At 40.9% G+C, this 18305-nt stretch overlaps 1 protein-coding gene across 2 annotated transcripts in view; it reads left to right on the top strand.

The window, feature by feature from the left end:
* The window catches only part of LOC128876568 (mannosyl-oligosaccharide 1,2-alpha-mannosidase IA), a 540141-nt gene that overhangs the window by 436287 nt on the left and 85549 nt on the right, over positions 1–18305 (top strand). The window contains exons 2-3 of one of the 2 annotated variants that reach the window (XM_054123043.1): positions 9236–9395; positions 10071–10661. The exons of the other annotated variant lie outside the window; for it this stretch is intronic. Of the exons in view, the coding sequence (XP_053979018.1) occupies positions 10308–10661 (354 nt within the window). The 5' untranslated portion in view covers positions 9236–9395; positions 10071–10307. The remainder of the gene's footprint in view (positions 1–9235; positions 9396–10070; positions 10662–18305) is intronic. 2 annotated transcript variants of the gene reach the window in all.

Below are 18305 nucleotides of genomic sequence, written 5' to 3'. Positions count from 1 at the left end.
GACGCTCAAATTTTGTTTAGGGACTGTTTGAAACGGATTTAGTATCCGTGGTAGTGGGTTCTTATTTTTATAATTTTACCAAGGTCTGGTTTATAGTGACACATTCTTTGATAACTCGCCTTTCGGAATTAATACTTCGAAGTATGTAGCGACAAACCCTGTCACATAGTGGTTGAGAAGAGCTGCTACTTCAGTCACTTCTCTTACCATTTGATTTATTTTTCTTTAATATTGACCATTTGATTTAATTTTCTTGAATATTGAGCCTAACGCGAGAGACACCTGAGTGCACGAAGGTACAAATTCCCTGGCCTTTAAGGTCACGTAAGGTTTGATTCTGCAAAGTATATAAATTAATCAAGTCAGAGGAAGATGTCTCTCAAGAGGATACCGTAAGTGTGATCATCTTCGCCTCGCGGTTCATCAGGAGAGATCTCCTTCGTTACATGCAGTCTTCCTCGTCTGTTCTGTATTAAATCCCAGCTACACTGGTCGAGAAGTCTCGCAATGTAACCTCGCCCAGCAACTCCGACGTGACTGTTTGTACGAAAAGTTGCAACCTCATCACGTAACATCAAAGCGGAACACTGATGGCCGGTCTTCCTGCAAAGCACTGGAGGGTCCTCGGCCACGTAAAGTTATTTGTTGCACATGCTGCTTCTTTTGATGCCTCGGTGTGTTGTAAAAAGCTCAGGATAATTGAATTCAACGCATTATGCGATGAGGTTGTAAGACATTTCGACAAGTGTGTTTGTGGCTTTAGTCAAAAACAATCTTCGAAAATGGCTCCGCGTCTCAAGAAGTTTGATCAACCACGCCTCCGTTCCACTTTCCATTCCATCACCAGGTCAGACCGTCCCACGAGCCACTTTATCAAGTATACTAAACTTTACTAAAAACTAATCACGCCGTTCCCGGAAATTAGCAAGAAACAAGCCCCAAGAGCGCAGTCAGGTCGCAATAAACCTGATCGCAGTCGACCAGATGCATTTGTCAACGCGTCAACCGAGCGAATCGCGTCGCGAGACATTTCGCCAAGCGTATCCGTGGCTTTAGTCGAAAAGGAGCGCCGATAAGCCATCTACGTCGCAATAAATTTGCCCGCAACTCGCCAGTCCCGTTTCCTAGACCGTCACGCGTCTAACGCGTATGCCCGCTCCTTTATTCGAGCACGAGTCGCTGGAGGATCGGCAAAAATTCTGCCACGATTCCGAATTAGACTCAGATTACCGTAATTACCTGCCAGGAGGTGCAACAGTTTCATTACGGATAAGGCCGAGCGCATCCGGTGCAAAAGCGCCTTCAAAGCTGGAACTGTCCTTGCGTAGTTGCACCTCGCACATTCCGTCGGCCTCAGGTGAAACCGCATTATCATGCGTCAGTGTTGCCAACGTGCACGGCGGACCTTCGAACGTCGTTGCCACAGATGCCGCGGTGGAATTTTAATGAGATCTTATCCGACGTCTGGGCGAATCTAATTAAGCATCGCCCGTGCACGCGGCGTCCGGCGACGTTCCGCGAAACAAATTATTGCAAGATTGTTGCGGGCCCGCGAAATTGTACGGATATGCCGGGGCAATGGAAAAAATTACGGTAATAACGATGATAATGCGGGAGGAAGCGACTGGTGTATTTATTGGGATGCGTTTCGAGTTCCTTCTTCCTTGGATGGTAGGGGCAGCGCTGACGAACACGCGCAGGGTGTTTCCTGATGATGGATGTGAGGGGTGCGAGTCCTGCCTGGTGGGAAGCGCATGGTCATGTTTTTTAAAACTATGGATAATGAGTTTGTTAGCAGTGTAGCAGTTGGGAGAGTAGGTGCAGTGTCGAGTACGAAAGGAAGGAGTCAGATTTGGGGGTTTGGCTTTCTGTGATCTCTTTATGGAAATTTTAATTGTTCATTAAGCTAATTCTTTGGGGTATAGTTATATTCCAAATACTTATACAGTCATGGGTATTCGTACCACATATGTTTATTGAAGGAATTTATCTAAATTAAGAAAGCTGGTGCTTTGAAATTCCAGGACGAGCTCACTGCGAGACTCGAGGTTCTAAATGTTGTTGGAAGTGACAAAGTAGTCGAAATTAACAGCGAAGAAATTTATCTTGGACAGAGGGATATTGGATTCTTGAAGGACAAAGGATTTCGAGGGGTTAAGGCTAAGACCATGAGCGATAGACCAGTTTACTGCCAAGAGTCTAGGTGCAACAGACGTTAAGCGTTTCTGTGGCATAGATCAGGCTTGTCAAACTCATTTTGGATAATTTGCGATTTGCTACCACGCGGCAGCTACGCTGTATGGTTATTTTACGAAAATATTAACTGTATGCATTCGTTTCGCAGGCTTTTGTATTAAATTATTTTTTTAACTAAATTGGAATTTTTAAGATAAACTGAAAACGATGTTACGTCAAGTGTAATCTGGTATTCATTTGTTTAGATGCAAGTTGACCAGTCATATCAACATGAAAAACACTTAATTTATAAATGCCAATGTATCGTTTTCTAGCATCATTTAAACGTAGTCTACAAAACTTATGCGTGCACCTAATATTTGAAAAAATCATTTTTCAATTTTATCCACATAGTCATCGTACAGCCATAAGCATACATATATAAACATTGAACAAATTGAAATCAATTTTGTCCCCACGCAAATAACGTAGGAGCTTTTAAAAATTCGAGAAGTTGTTCGAATAAGTACTTTTCTACTCCAGCGAATTTTCACGAAGAGATTAATTGCTTCCTAATCGTAGAATGCCTTGAAAAGTTTCTCGAGAAAGTTTAATCAGCCTGGAAGTAATTACACGGAAGTAACTATTTTTCCATAAATACGAATAAATTGTTTATTCGATTCCTCCATAAATATCTCGATTTGGACGCAGCGTATGGATTTCACACTAATTCGTTATCAATGTACCAGCATTATCAGTTCTATGGCGATTCTTTTTTACCTACTGTAAGCTGATTACTCGGAGGTCCTTGAAACGAGAGTCAATATGGCGATCGAGGGGAGCGTTAATCGCTTCCGATTAAATTAAAGTTGGAAATCGAGTACTGTTCGAGTCGGTAATTCCGTGGAGCATTGAATAAAGTTTCTCTTACTTTAACGTTCATTGCCACTCCTTCATTTTACATTGGGCGTTAACGCTAATTCTCTGCAATTAACACTTCAGACTCTATCGTGCGTTTTATCTAATTAATAATCTCGTGCTGCGACGCGTGCGAAAACTCTACCCTAATGCGTTCAAATTATTGTAAATTGGGTTTTTTTTTGAAAGCTTACTACTTTGTACTTCGATGCCAGTAAAAAGTTTTTAATCAATGCAAATAGTTGAGTTAAATGCACTTCCAAGTAGAGGTGAATAAGTTTTAAATAAAATAATAGATATCTAACGAAGCATGTAGTACAGTAATTTATTCGCGACTTCTGTTGAATTCAAGAATTAAATGTTTAAATGTTCTGTGCCAAATATTTAATTCTCCAACTGAAATTTTCATTTCTATTTAACAATTAATATTTGCGCATCTTTTATTCATTATTGGACATTTTTATCTCGATCACAATTTTACCTATCTCTATCTCCACGCCAAACCGGGAATGAAATTACGTTCCATTAGTCAATAATTTTTCCCCGATAGTTATCACATCAACAGAGCTTCAGTTGGCAGCATAAAATGATTTTTATGTGGATAATGCGCTCCACCTTTACAAATGTACGCCATCGCCGATATAGCCTCCGCAACAAATAATTAATGAAAATATTACCTCGTTGAAATAATATATCTTTTCAGGTATTGTAGTGGAAACAAATACTATCCGACTTTTTTTTATTACCGCGTTTATTATTTCCACGAAGCAGGGATTTGTATGAAACATTAATCCATTGAAACAAAATTTGATACTTTTTCCCACGGATGCGAATAACGGAATTACGCGATGCACGTTAATTAGAATTAGTGATACACAGAGTATCGAAGTTACCATGGATGAGCAGTTTATTACACAAGTAAATTGATCCGTTATGCGTTACGATGAGAAAGAAAACGTACAAATATTCATGTAGCTCTGAATGTAAAATGAATAGTATTAATTTACACTTGAAAATATGAATTAGATGGCACAGAAAATAAGTTGAAACAGCAAAGTTCAGCGAACTACTGTCTCCTTTAATTCATTTCACTTTCTTGCAATTAATATCTGTAGTAAATATGAAGGAATACGTTTCGTAAATATGATTATAATATTGTACATCTTATACACGGGACAATTTGTCGCTGGGGAAATTCTGAATAGGGAGGTTCCATTTTCTGTCCAGCTCTTTCTCGAATTGGTGGGTGGTCGGGCACGTTCGCGCACGTGTCCATTTGAGACGCGAATTTGCCTCGCTTTAAAGTACTTCCACCGGTCCAATTTTCCGCAAGAATGTGACACGTAGCAATCTTGGTAACCTCGGGGCCCCCTGTGCACGATTTATCGGCTACCGAGTGCAGCTTCGACGATTTACCTGCTCCCCTCAACTCCACCTGTCCCCTTCTCGCACTTATTTCTCTCACACGCCACTTCGCTGTACCCTGGAATGGGAATAATTTGAGAATGGCGATTCACGAACCGATATTTTCTTAGGAAATATAATCAAAGTGGTCGATACAAAAAGGAACCTAAATATTAATTAAAATGAAGGATATATATACACCTTGGAATAGGTTTCATATATTATAAAAAAATAGTTATGCTGTTGTTCATAATTTGCTCGTTATCATCTTACGGAAGATTAAAATGCACTTTAGTAAATCGAGTCTTCTCCCCACATTTATTCTAAATCTCCTTCAGTCACTCGCCTACAGGTAGCTTCAAATAGCTTGGGTTGTAAATTTTAAGGGAAGTCAAGTATATAGAGGTTTAAATCACTTTTAGAATATTTTATATTAGACTTGGAAGTCTTGAATAATTTCACAGCCTTGTATATCTAATAGTTCTGACGCTTCAGTCAATCGAGTCTTCTTTTTGCATTCATAAATCTTCCTTACTTATTACCTTGTACCATCCTACAAAGATCTCGGAACCCCTCAAACTATTCGAGACAACTTACAAGACTTCCGAGTTACTCAAAGTCGAGTTACGTAAAACACCCAAAGCTCCCCGAGACATTCAATCGCGTCATTTCTGCGAAGCATCGCGGAGTCCTCCTCACTCGAGATGGCCTCGAACAAAGTTCACACGCCAATAGTCCTTTGAACGTACGCGCGTACCATGGAACTCGCAAGTTCGTCTCAGCAATCTTCCTCGAGGTTCGGTTGCCGAGGAGCGACAAGAATCAGCGTGTAACGCGCAACCCTCAGAGTACGCGAACCCGAGTCCTTTCAGGAGCTGATTCAGTGTCGCGGGTAACTTCGATATCTCGGAGCTCGGTGCCGCGATATTTCGCGTTATCGACAGTTAGCGACTTACGTAGACCGTGGGCTCCTGAATAGTTGAACGGGCAATATCTCGGAGTTGCAGCCGAGCGGTCCCCGCGATTCGCAGAAACCCGTGAACCGATCAGCCTCGGAGTGTTCCCAATGGGCCGGAAGTTTCGGCAAACATCCACCCGGTTAGGTTAGACGCGTACCATCGAAATTCCGTCGCGTGACGGTTTTCGGTTGATGTGGTAAGGCTTGCAGACTGTAACTCTAGTCGAGGAACGGGCGCGAGTTGTTGGGTGGTGAGGAATTAGGATTCGGTAAAAGACTGTGATGAGGGCTGGCAACGGTGGGGGCAGAGGACATGGAAACACGTGAGAAGGTGCGAGAATTTAGTAATTAGTTTTTCGTTAGAGGAAACGGATGCTTTAACCAATTACCTATGGCGCCTCCTTTTAAGAGCGCGACTATATATATCGCGAAAATCGAGCAATGACGAGTATACTCGTCAATGACAGAGTAAGTGTCGCTGTTAAAATATTAAACCAAAAAGCTGGGTTATTTTACCAAATTAACAATTTTATTACTAATACTTACTTGTTCGCTTAACATAAACATATATTACAAAATTAAACAGTTACAGTTACAAACAGTCATTCCACATGGAAAGTTCGTAGTATGTGTAGGCTTGCAAAGAGAGTTCAGTCAGATTATACTAGTCAATAAATGAACCTAGTCTCACCTAGTCTCTACATTCAAACTTGTAGATAGATAAAAGACCTACAATGCTAGAAGCATACTATTGGCTTCTTGTCATACAACAGTTTAGTCAACGTGACAGAGGGCTTCGGTACACGTAGGAGTGTGCATACTTGTCGACCGTTCCTCGAGTTGACAAGACAGTCGAAGTGGCACTTGGCTGCTGAACTATCATAGGTGATGCTCGACTTGAGCATAAACAGTCTAATCTAGCGTACACATACTCTTGCAAAGTGGGTGGAGATGGGTGAAGAGTATAGGAGGCTCTGTCCATTTGTTGCAAGACAATTGTTGTGGTAAACAGCGTGGACAGTTAACTGTTCCTTGACTTGGCGAAATAGTCAAAGGGGTATGTTGATTGTATCCAACTAGGCTTGCCCTTTCACACAAGGGAGTTGAGTGGTAATTAGGTCATGTTCCTTGTTAGCTCACGGTTAAGATATCAAAGCTCAGACACAATGTGCGTTTCCTTCTAGCTTCTGTTGTCGTTCGCCACTGATGCATACGCTCTTGAGGAATGACGAGAACTAATGTTTCCAAGATCTGTTAGTATAATTCAAATATCCCTGTAAAGGTGTTTCGAAAGTACTTTTTCCTCGTATATAGGATCGGGAAGTAGGCAATTCTTAAGACTTTTTCTAAGAACTGTAAGTTAGTTATGGAGCTGAAATTTTCTGTGCTGGTTAATACACTCGCGAGGACACTACTTGAATTTTTATATGCATTTTAGTTCAACGATACGTGAACTATTAATTATTATTAGCTCGTTAGTATTGTATCACACGTGTCAGTAAAATTGATGAACAAGATCCTCAACCAGTAGTTTGAACCGAAAAGTATAAGCAGATTATGATTATGTACAAGTGTAAATATTACTTCAAATGAAATAAATTGAAAATTTATCTATCGTGGAATGAATTTGGAGATCTTGAGGTCGGAGGTCGATGTCGCGTAACGTTTAGGGTTTCGAGACACTTCTGGATGATGATTTAATTAGTTCAGGTATTGGCTTCTCCCGTGGTAATTCTAGGCGATGTTGCTGCAACGAGCTGGGTATTGGGTTACGTACATAACTGTTGGCTTTTCGAGGTACTCGTGTTCGATGTTGTCGATTAGTTCGGTGTTACGTTCTGCGAAGTTAGAGATAGCCTTTTATCTGAAACATATACGTAAAGTTGAATTATCAGGAACGAATTTTTTCAATTAGCTTGTTCAGTTCACATTCTCCTTAAATTAATAGATTCTCGCTTTGACTTGAACAAACCAGACTTGACGTTCGTCGAGCCGACAGCGACGCGAATTCCCGAAAATTTCCGCGCGAGGAGAATTACAGGCGATGCCGGGCGACGAGCCTCGCGGGGTTTGGAAACAGCGACTAGGTGCATCCTCCGCTGCAAAAAGGAACGAGAATTGGCCTCTGCAGGTGTAACGCCCGCAGCGACCGGGTGATAAAATGCGCGCGGACTTTCGATGCGAACGATGTGGGGGGAGGGGGATAGGGGGTACCGAAGAAACGTTTCGCGTTGCCCGGGGCACGATAAAAAATGCAGTGATCACGTTTCGGCAGAGACTTCGAAATCTTCAATCTGCCCTCGCTTCTTTCTGATTCGCACTTGGCCCTCCTTCCAGGCTCGATCGAGAAGTACCGTCGATGCCCTCGGTAATGCTCAGGAGCCCTGATTCGTGCACTGAGAAATTTAACACCTTGCTAACCTGGCTATTTGAAGTCAAAACTATCCCTGTGGCTATTCTGCAGTTGAGAGTAAAATTGAGAATACTTCAACGAACTCTGTAAACTGTAGTGTACACACTAAGTAAATGTGACAAGTCATAACTCCTTTATCAGTGCGTTTAGAGGAAAAGACGAATGGTTAAAAAGGAATGGCTACTTTCAATTAGTATATCACACAAAAATGAGAACAGCGAAGTTATTCATCTCCCATTTTTCATTCTGCACCAGAAGGGATTGTATCGTTTCAGTTCATTTTGATATTCCTCCTGATTTGAAACTTTTCCAATTATCCTTCTTCGTTTGTTCCCTTTCCGATTGAATTTCCCCGCGTGTAACGAGCGAAACAATGTTTCAGTAATACCGCGAAGAGTTATGATAGCGAGCCAACTATTCCGGGTGCGCTTACGCAGGTGCAATTGTTCTCAATTAAAAGTTAAGAGTAGATAACCGAGCTGATTTGTGTATTTGAAAACGCGATTACTTGACTGGTAATCGAGACCGTGCCTCCATATTGGAGCTGCATTACAACGCGAAGTGCACTTAATGCGTGCTCGAATGTCGGGGAATGCTTTTATCTATGGCCAGGCAATTATACTTCCTCACAGCTTAACAATTTCCATTGTCTTTTCTCGTTTTTCTGCTTCTAAGATTTACATCGGGAATTTCTCTTGTCATTACTATTCATTTTCTGAATTATTTATTAAAATTTTCCTATCAATAGTCAACAGTCTCGTTACCTTGACCTGAATACATTAATTTTTGTTTTAATTTCTTTTCAAATTTTGTTATAGTACTACGACACGATAAACTTCTTTAATAAATATATAATTTCACGTTCATGTATAATATTCACGATGATAAGGTTGAAATGACGAATAATTTATAAACCAAGACACCTAAACCCATCATACCCAATTAGTATATTTTGGGGGCACGTGCTCGGGGCAATATAGCTGTTACAAAATTATCCTTATCTTTTACATGTAAAGAAACAATATAATAGGAAAATAAGAAATAGTATATCTCTTTATTTTTAATGTTTAATTTTTAATAATATACATACTACCATAAGTCTTAGTGCTGACTTAAGAACAATAAAATAAAAAGCTATGCATACCTCCAATTCGGAACATAAATTTTAACAGAACAATGACTTGATAATCCTACTGGGTTGAGAAGGGGGAAATTAATGGGGTTCAGGTGGATCTCGCCGTGGGATCCGCCGTCGAAAACGGAATCGAAGCGAGTCGAACTCACGGAACGATCAGCCTCGGGTACAAAAGAACGTTTTCTTCACGGTCGTTCCCTCCCTGAACGCAATGAATCGTTTCTCTTCGTAGCTGCTGGTAATTTCGAGGCTTAACCAGACACAGCGCCGATGAGATCGAACCAGCAGGACGCGAGCTGAAAACGGACGACAGCCGTCATTGAAGGCTACTTAAAACGACCGTAGTGCACTCGTCACTGGTGCTCGAATTATCACCAACAGGTGGCTTCCAAGTAAGTGGCTCCAAAGTCCTCACCCCCGCTCGGCTATTCGTCATCTCGTAATTTGTGGCGAGGTTCGCTCGTTATTTTAACTCGAACGAGTAAAACAATTCTCTGTTCTATCATTTCAACGTAAAATATTCGAAAGAAATTTCCGTTTGGCAATAAAAATAATCCACGATACTAGTCGTTCGAAGATTTGTTTAATATAAACGTTTTCGTTCTACTGTTCAAATTATTAAATTAAATTTAGATTTAAATGACCGTTTACAAATTTTTCTATACAATTTTTTTCTACATAATTATTTCATGCATTTCTTAATTCAGTACCACGTGAAATATTTGTGCATCCATTTAAAAAAAAAAAGTATCCTTAAAACTATCCACTTGTCGGTAGATTCAGTATTCATATGTTTAACGTTTGGAATATATAAATGCATTGCAGGTACTATTATACATTTGCAGAAAACGTAGAAAACAAATGCTCACACGGCTGGTGTTTTTCGAATTAAAATTCGAATTAAAACTCTCGAGTCTAGAGTCATTTTTATATTTCCACTTCTCATTCTTTATTATTCAATTTATAGGAAATACACAATAACCCGAACATGGCCACAAAATTTTGTCTTTTCTCCGCGTTTCTCTTTCGATTCACCCTATTCGATCAATTCCAACCATTAATTCTAGCCCAATGAACGATCACCCACGAGCCTCTCTACCGTCGTAACGTCCTAGCACGAGTCCACGAGACGTCGCTGATCGCTCCACCGGCCAATCGAGCCCAACGCCCTACGAGTCACCCGTGGAACTCGTTAAAACAAAACGAAAACGGCGTTTCTCGCTTGTGAATCCGGCTCCGCCGATACGAGCGCAACGTCCGCGACTCCAAGCGGCTTGTGGGAGTGCGGCAAGTGCCCGGACGACATGAGGCTGATGCAAAGGCTGGCGGTCAGCGGGCTGCTGTCCGTTATACTGATCGTTCTACTCACGGGGACGTTCGTGACCCGTCGTGACCTGGCGAACGTCGTGGAGCGCGGCGTGGCGCCTGAAGAGCGCAACGAGCCGTTGAACCCGGCCTGGGTCCAAAACAACGCGATCCCTGGCCAGGACGAGCCCAAACCCGAGGACAAGGATCGACGAGTGGACTCGAAGCATAGACAGTCCGAGCCCTCGGCGGTTGGACCCCCGCCGATACCCGTTCCTGGGCCCTACGTCATTAAACCGCCTAATCCACCCCTGGACGACGTGACTAATCAACGCCGCGAGAAGATCAAAGAGGTAAGCGGCTAGGTTCGTTTCTATGCTACTCTTACTTAGTCCCTGGTAAAGGAGGACCGTTGAGAGTAATTATCCGTGCTGTGCTTGGTAACTTTAGTAAGTGGAAGCTCTGGAAGTTATACGCGACGCGATACTAGCGCCACGCTAGCAATAAGGAGACTGCGAGACTTGCTTGACTTAGATTGATGTATAATTGATTATAATTTAAATCTTGCGTATAATTGAATTTACTTCTTCATGGTAAACCTTTACAGTCCGAATTTTCTGATTTCAGTCAATTTTCGTCGACCCTCGCTTGACATAGAACCGCAAAGGGTTAAATAACCGAGCATGACAAACTGTTTTATTTTAAGGTACACGCAACTTTCTCGAAAATTGAAGGTAAGATTTACTTTCCCCAATTCATTTTTGTATTATTATAATTTCCTGAAAGTGCAGCTAAGTCCACCTAAGTGGCATTCATTCATCAACTGGCTCGATGTAGGTAAGTATCTCTGTCAGTTCTTATGGAACGAAAGCGTCGCTAGTCAGATCTAATAAAGAGGCGAATCCGCCATTTTAACGGAGAAGTAGCTTTCTCTTCGTTGGATCTGTATTCAAGTAATTGGATAAAGGTGAGTAATCTTCGTCCTCTTCCCCCGGTAATACACGTAATCTTCAGGACCGTATAACTGAAATTATCCACCATTTCGTGATGCAGTAATTGAACCCTTCCAGGACTTGAGAACATTCATTTCTTAATCTCCCTGTGGCTCGAGTTTTAACGTCATTCATCTGCTCAAAGAGATCAGCGATTCGTCGTGCAAACAAAATATCCTTTCGACCTGCGACCGTCATTTTAACACGGAGATATCGGTGTGTTCTTAATAATAATTTTCTGGGATACTATCGTATAATCAATTTCATGTTTAACAGTTCTTTGCTTTCTTTTTGTTATAGACGAATAATAAAATTCAAACGTATCTCTTTCAGTGGTTATATAAATCTAATAATTTTTACTAAGTTAAAGTTTATATAACATAACGTCCCCTGGAGAATAGAGACTCTTACATTCATTTTACAAGATCTGTTGAATATTATAATATATAAGTAACCACAGAAACAGTGAATAAATACTCGCAGTTGTATTTCCAACAACACTAGATGAATATCAATTTTTGCTTATACTCCATAAACAAAATACTTTGTCCCCAAAGAGAATAATCTGTAAGTTTGTCCAACTTCTTGCTCCACCATTTCACTTTGATGTGTAATCGTTCCCTCGACGTGAATCACGAAATTGAGAATATCGAGACATTTAAATCGTCGCGGCTGTAAGCTTTTCGCTCACCGATCACTTCATCGTCGCTTTGTCTTCGGTTCACTCGATTGTCACGGACTTTAACTCTCCACGTATTGGATTCTTCGGGTTCCCCTGAAAAATCCCGCGATCCTTTCCATCGAGCCCAGTAAAAATTCTGCGGGGAACACGCCACAGAAAGGGCGGAAATTAAAGAGGATCCCAAAGGGAAATCGACGAGTTCCCTATACCGTCGGGCCTGGCCAATAATCTGGCGTTGGTTCGCGGGAGGAAACGGGAACACAAAGGTAGAACGAGAAGGCACGGAAAATGACACGTAAAAGAGCAGATTAATCAAACGTATTTCGCGACCGTTACAAATTTCCCCTTCTTTCTCCATTCACGATGGCTGCCAGACACTGGCGAAAGGGCTGACGCTGAAAAGTCACCCTTGATGATGCATTAGTCGAATTGTACCTTCTGCTGAATTCGTCAAGAAGTATTGATTTGGATTGGATGTGATCATTTAGTATATTTTTTTTTTATATGAATTTTGGAATACTTCAGAAGAATATTGATTGGATTCTTAATTGAGTGTTAGAGTATTTTGTACACTGCCTTATGACTATTCATGAAGGTTTATAAATGAATCAATCTTCTTAAAATTTGTTAACTTTTCGGTAACGATATTTGAATACTCGAATATTGAAGTAATGATGTTTGTATGATTATACTCAAGTAATAACATCTGAATTATATTATTCTTCTTTAAACTTCATTTCTATTCGGTAACAGTGATATTCGTGCACACAAGTATTCCATATGTATAAAACATTCCAATATTAAATTACTGGGTTAGTCCCAGTCGTCATTTTAACACAAATGAATACTACAGCGGAGTAGAATTAAATCAATTTGAGAAGAGCGCGTATGATTAAAAATGTGTCAAGTGCGAGAACTTGAACAGTATTTTTATAGTTTACTGTTGGACAGTTTCCAATTGTCCCGAAGGAAAATTTTAGCTTCGAAAAGTTCTCCGTCGCATCAAGGGACCAGTAACTTCAGAGAAGGATCGACGGGATCGAGTGAAAGTCGAGGTATCGTTGAGGGTGAAATGAATTGACGAAATTACTGAATTCCGGGTGCACCGACACTGGATACCGGAACGTCAAACTTCATCGGTACGAAGTTCACTCGGAACGCCTTCGCCATTTCCGCGTAATTAATTTAGCAAAGAGCGGTAAACTGGATATCAACGATAATTCCGTTCGCGGAGCAAGATCCGAGCGATAATGAGTCAATCGCATTAAGGCCCTTCGGAACTCCACTGGAACGCTTATCCCTTTGAAAGCTCGCTCGTCTTTCCGTGCTCGATCTCCCTTCCACCAGTTTGCTGTCGCCTGCATGCCATCTCCGGAAATCTATTCCAACCGATTATCGTTGTCCACGTCGAGATATATTCGCTAACTGAAACTGCTGGACTAGCCCATCCGGTTGATGGAATTCGTAATGCACCTTAGGCACTCTAAACTAGAGTATAATGTATTAGGGGGATGTTTCGTTTAAAAAAATGTCGGTGGCCTTGATACAGCTTTAGCATCTGGACGTCGAACCTCCTCGAACCTTCTGACTCTTTCCTGTACATTTTTTGTATATCCACGATAGTTTAGGTATTATCATTCTGTAACAGTTTAACTGTTCCTGTATGGACGCCTGACTCGAATAGAACGTTAGAAATATAGTGACAGATTGGCAGGTATCAAAGCTTCGATCGCCTAAGGGAATGATGCACAGATCAATCCTCTGACGTACAGTGCAGGAATAGACAAATCTAGCAAAGCTTCCTCGATCTAGAATTTAATTGACTTCTGCCCGATACGCGCTATCATTTCTGGGCGGACTTTATTGAAGAACGGTCAACCGTGCTATTATCCAGTTTATCGAACCGATTTATTGGCCCTGGCGAATGCTATCATGACTCGTATCTGCAGGAAGTTCCTGGACGAATAACGAGCGTGGGAAGAACGTTTCATATTTTGCTCGGATGCGCTTTTAACAAATTGTTTCACATCTTACCACGCTGATCACGACTGTAATTCACCATTTATAAAAGGGTTCACCAGTTAAAAATATTTTTAAGAAAATCACCTTGTAGTATTTCTTTTATTTTTCAATACCTAGAATGAAATTATGATCATGGGTGTATATAATACATTCGTCGATTAATTATGCACATCGTATCAATATTTGTTTCATGTTCTTCATTTTCATGTAATTTCTATTCATCATCAAGCTTCTCTTCTTCAGTTCGATGTCTGTTTCCTTCTAATTCTAAAGTAATATGTAATGTCACATGTTCGGAAAGTATTCTAACGTAATCGTCTATGTTAATTTTTTTTATTTAAGATTACCAAACTATCCCAAGCTATTATTTAAATTAAGTTTGCATTGACTGTTCTCATTTCCCAATTAATATTACATATAACTCTTACTCGAAGTATCAACTCTCAAAAAGTAATCCATCTTCGATATGAATTTTCTCTTAAAACTTCCTCTACCTACCTACCTCCGACATTAAAGTCTGCCATTCAGTTGAATCGGTCCAGAAAATTAAAATACATTTACCACTCCTAGAAAACCCTGAAATTGCGAAATTCAAACTCGACATTTACTACTAATTATTCTTAACAACAGCACACCGTTATGGTTGCCCCTAAATGTTCCTTTCTTCGGTCTGGCGAGGGCAGCGGTCGATGGTAAACCGTGAGCAAACCACGGGCTCCGGTTCGAGTCCGTTTCGGCAAATGGGATGCTATTTTTACGATCCGCGAAATATAATTAGTTCTGTAATTGGATCTCGGGCGAATATAGTCGCGTGTATGGCTACGAACTCGCCTCGGTGAACTAGCTCACGGTTTGAGAATGTTCGACCGAAGTTGAATGCGACTACGCCCACGCCCGTGCGCATCGTTCATTCCGAACGAAGCAATTTGCTTTGCGAGTGGACTCGCATAATTCACGAAATGGGTAAACCGCGTTCGGGATATATCTCAATTTACCGTTCGCCTGGTCCATCTTCAATGCTCGTCCTTACGCGTCGCTTCGGGTTCATGCATCGTATTGAACGACGAAAAGTAACTATAGAAATAAAAAGTAGGTTAAGTAGGGTGGAAGAAATATTTACTCGTTATTTTCGTTATAGGAAATTTGAATGTCCAAGAAACTACAAAATGCACACAGTATGCTATAATATAAAAAAATATTGAAAGCAGAGTTTATATTATATTATTTACAGAGTAAAATGAAGTCCAAGATGAATTCTAAAATTTTATTTTGCATAAAGATCCGTAGTCTAGTGATTACATTTTGTCGTACCCTCAAAGGTATGTTTCACAAATTAATTTTAATAGCAGAGCGGTAAATGGCACGAGCCTGTGGGATAACCCGATACACAGAGCGAACAAACTTGTCCCAAAATGACAAAATCTGAACACAAGGTCAGCCTCTGAGGTGCAATTACGTACTCAGAAATACTCGTGTATTTCTCATATACATTCTAAACGATCCAGGAACGCGTGCAATTGTCCTTTCCACGGATTAATCAACTGTTGCGCTATTATAGTCGCAAACAAAGCGCCCGGAACGCGGAACGCGGACCGCTATTTCAGGAAATCAGAATCGCTCGCAAGAAAGCAAAGGATACCGTTCAAGAGTCTCCTACGCGAAACGTTGCACGTCCGAAACGATTTCGAAATTGCGTCGTTGCGTCGTTGCGTCGTCCACGTCCAACGCTATTCGACACGCGACATTGCGCGACAACGACCCACGTGTCCCGATTTCAAATCGTCTGAAAATCGCGCCGCGTTTCCCTCGTTTCGAAATCGCCGCCGCGACGGAGGAGGACGTGGGCGACGTTTTATTTAAATAATAGATCACGAATGAAAACAACACGGAGCCATTCGTAGCGTTCGAAGTATTTTTTCATTTTAGTGAGTATGAGCACAATCTGTGGCACGAATTTATGGGATGACCTTATATATTTCTTTTTTATTGGAATGACTGGAAAGAATTGATACTTCTGAAGATATCCTCCAAGGACATTCTATTTACTATTTGACACCTTGGTTGTTAAGCTTCATGAATTCTTTAAGCATTCATTTAGGATTGCTAATAATTTATACTTTCATCTCATTATTTTTATATTGAGACACGTTGTCAGAAACTTCTGTAGAGGCTATACTTTGAGACATCTATTTGTTTCCTACCTAAACTTATTCATGTTTAAATGACAGCTCTTAAAAGGTGTCAATTTAAACAATCGAAGCAATTTAACGTCATTAAATATTCTCAAGAAAAAACGAATCACTCCCTATAATTAACAATGAAATCAGCATACAATTAAAAATTCTAGTCATTCCGAAATCACATTGGACCACACATAAACTCGTAATAAAATCACAGAAATAAACACCGAATAAAGGATTAGACAGCAACGACGAGAAACATCGACATCGAAACGGGATTACCCAAAATATTCCAAGCCATCTTTACGGTTCATTCCGACCCAGATTTCACGCGTGACGTCTCTCCAATTCCAGAAGTTAGGCCAACACGTCTCGAACGGCGTTAGGATTGATTCAGTGCGACGTCTATCTGATTACGTGGCGCCAACGCCGTGTTAGTCAAACGATCGCTAATCCCTACATATTAGAGATCACGCTTTAACGTTGGCTCCAATTATCGGGACACATGCGATCCGTGTGGACTAACACCGTACGATAGACGAAAATACACAGGTTCGGATCTGGAAAATTTAAACAGCTCGGAGGTTACGAACTCGATTCTAATTCTATTTTCGACCTCGCGGGTATTGTGGCTTGGTGAAATTTTTGATCCAGATATGCTCGGAATTGAATGTGTGCTTACAATTGAGATGTTTAGAATTATTTATGCTTAGAACTAAGATGTTTAGAATTATTTATGCTGAGAATTTCTTTCTACTTGTTTTATTTCATTTCTGACGAGGAATCCTTTGATTGGCTGCATTTCTTTTACCACACTTACACAGTCAAACTGTTTCACTTCATAACGCTCCAAGAATAATGCTTCAACTTTTAACTCCGTCAGGAAGGAATTATTTAGTGCAGTATAAACGAACATTCAAATCAATATTAATTCACGTCCATGCCACGATTAATCCTGTCGCTCGCGTTTCGAAATCTGGAGCACGAGCTCAACTGGATGGTTTTAACGTAATCAGGCAGTCCTCGTCAGTCGCGCAAGATTTGCTTGGCATACGAGAATTACATACAACAGTAACATACGGCCCCAGGACGATCTTCCTTGATTCTGATTATCATTTCCGGCGTGGGTTTGGCGACGAAGGAGCTGGAGCCGCGCGATGATGCACGAATGAGTGCACCTTCCGACAAAGTCGCATTGTCCGTCGAACGAACGGGTCTGGCACAATGGAAGCGATTCCTTTTAATGAGACGCTAGTTAAGGGAGAAATGGTAGACGGCGAAAGGAACGAACGGAACGGAGGATGGGGGTGAAATACAAGGTGTTCCGTAAATCGTGGACTGGCAGCTAATGAGAGCCTCAGTCAAGCGTGCTGGAGGATGGAAAGGAGGTCTGGTGTGCGCTGAGGGAGGAATGAGGGAGGAATGGGGGAGAAATGAGGTCTGGTACCGTATAGAGCATAGAGGAATCTCAGTGTAAAATGAGGGTGTTGGCTGTAAAGAATAAAAGTGATGTAATGTACAAAAAAAGTTGGAAGAAGTTCCATGGAATGTTTTTAACTCTTTCAGACCCGAATTATTTTCTTTTCTCATACCCTTGTAATTTAATTTTTAGGGTTAAGTTGGACTAAAATTAGTATGAAAAGCATCAATAACTACCTAGGAAGCCAATCAATCTTTAAAAGCATCATTTCTACAGAAGCTTCTGACAAAGCACCCAAAATAAAAATATTCCTTACAAAATTCACCAAGCTTAACAATCAACACATTAACTCCCTTACAGAACAAATCAGACAGCTAACAACGGCAATCCTTTTTAACGTCCACCAAAGCAATTTTCCAAGCTTCCTCTCTAACGTTTCCTTACGAGGTCGCCTAATAATAGTATACACAGACGTTCAGCAAAGCGCAGGGAAAAATTCCACCCTCGACTAACGAATCGTAAAATAAAATCAAGCAACGGAAAGCAACCATTAACGCGTAATCCACTTTGCGCCAGTGTGTTTAATAAATAGCGTTCACCGGGTGCTTTCCACTAGACCTCGTCGCGAACTTAAATACACTTTTGCCTGCGATTCCAACCGCTTCTCTACTTTCATAATTCGAGTCCTCCAGCTTCCCAAC

The sequence above is a fragment of the Hylaeus volcanicus genome, chromosome 5 (genome assembly GCF_026283585.1).
Source record: "Hylaeus volcanicus isolate JK05 chromosome 5, UHH_iyHylVolc1.0_haploid, whole genome shotgun sequence".
NCBI classification, from domain to species: Eukaryota; Metazoa; Arthropoda; class Insecta; order Hymenoptera; family Colletidae; genus Hylaeus; species Hylaeus volcanicus.
The sequence above is the reverse complement of the archived record's forward strand: the minus strand, read 5'-3'. Positions and strand labels throughout refer to the sequence as shown.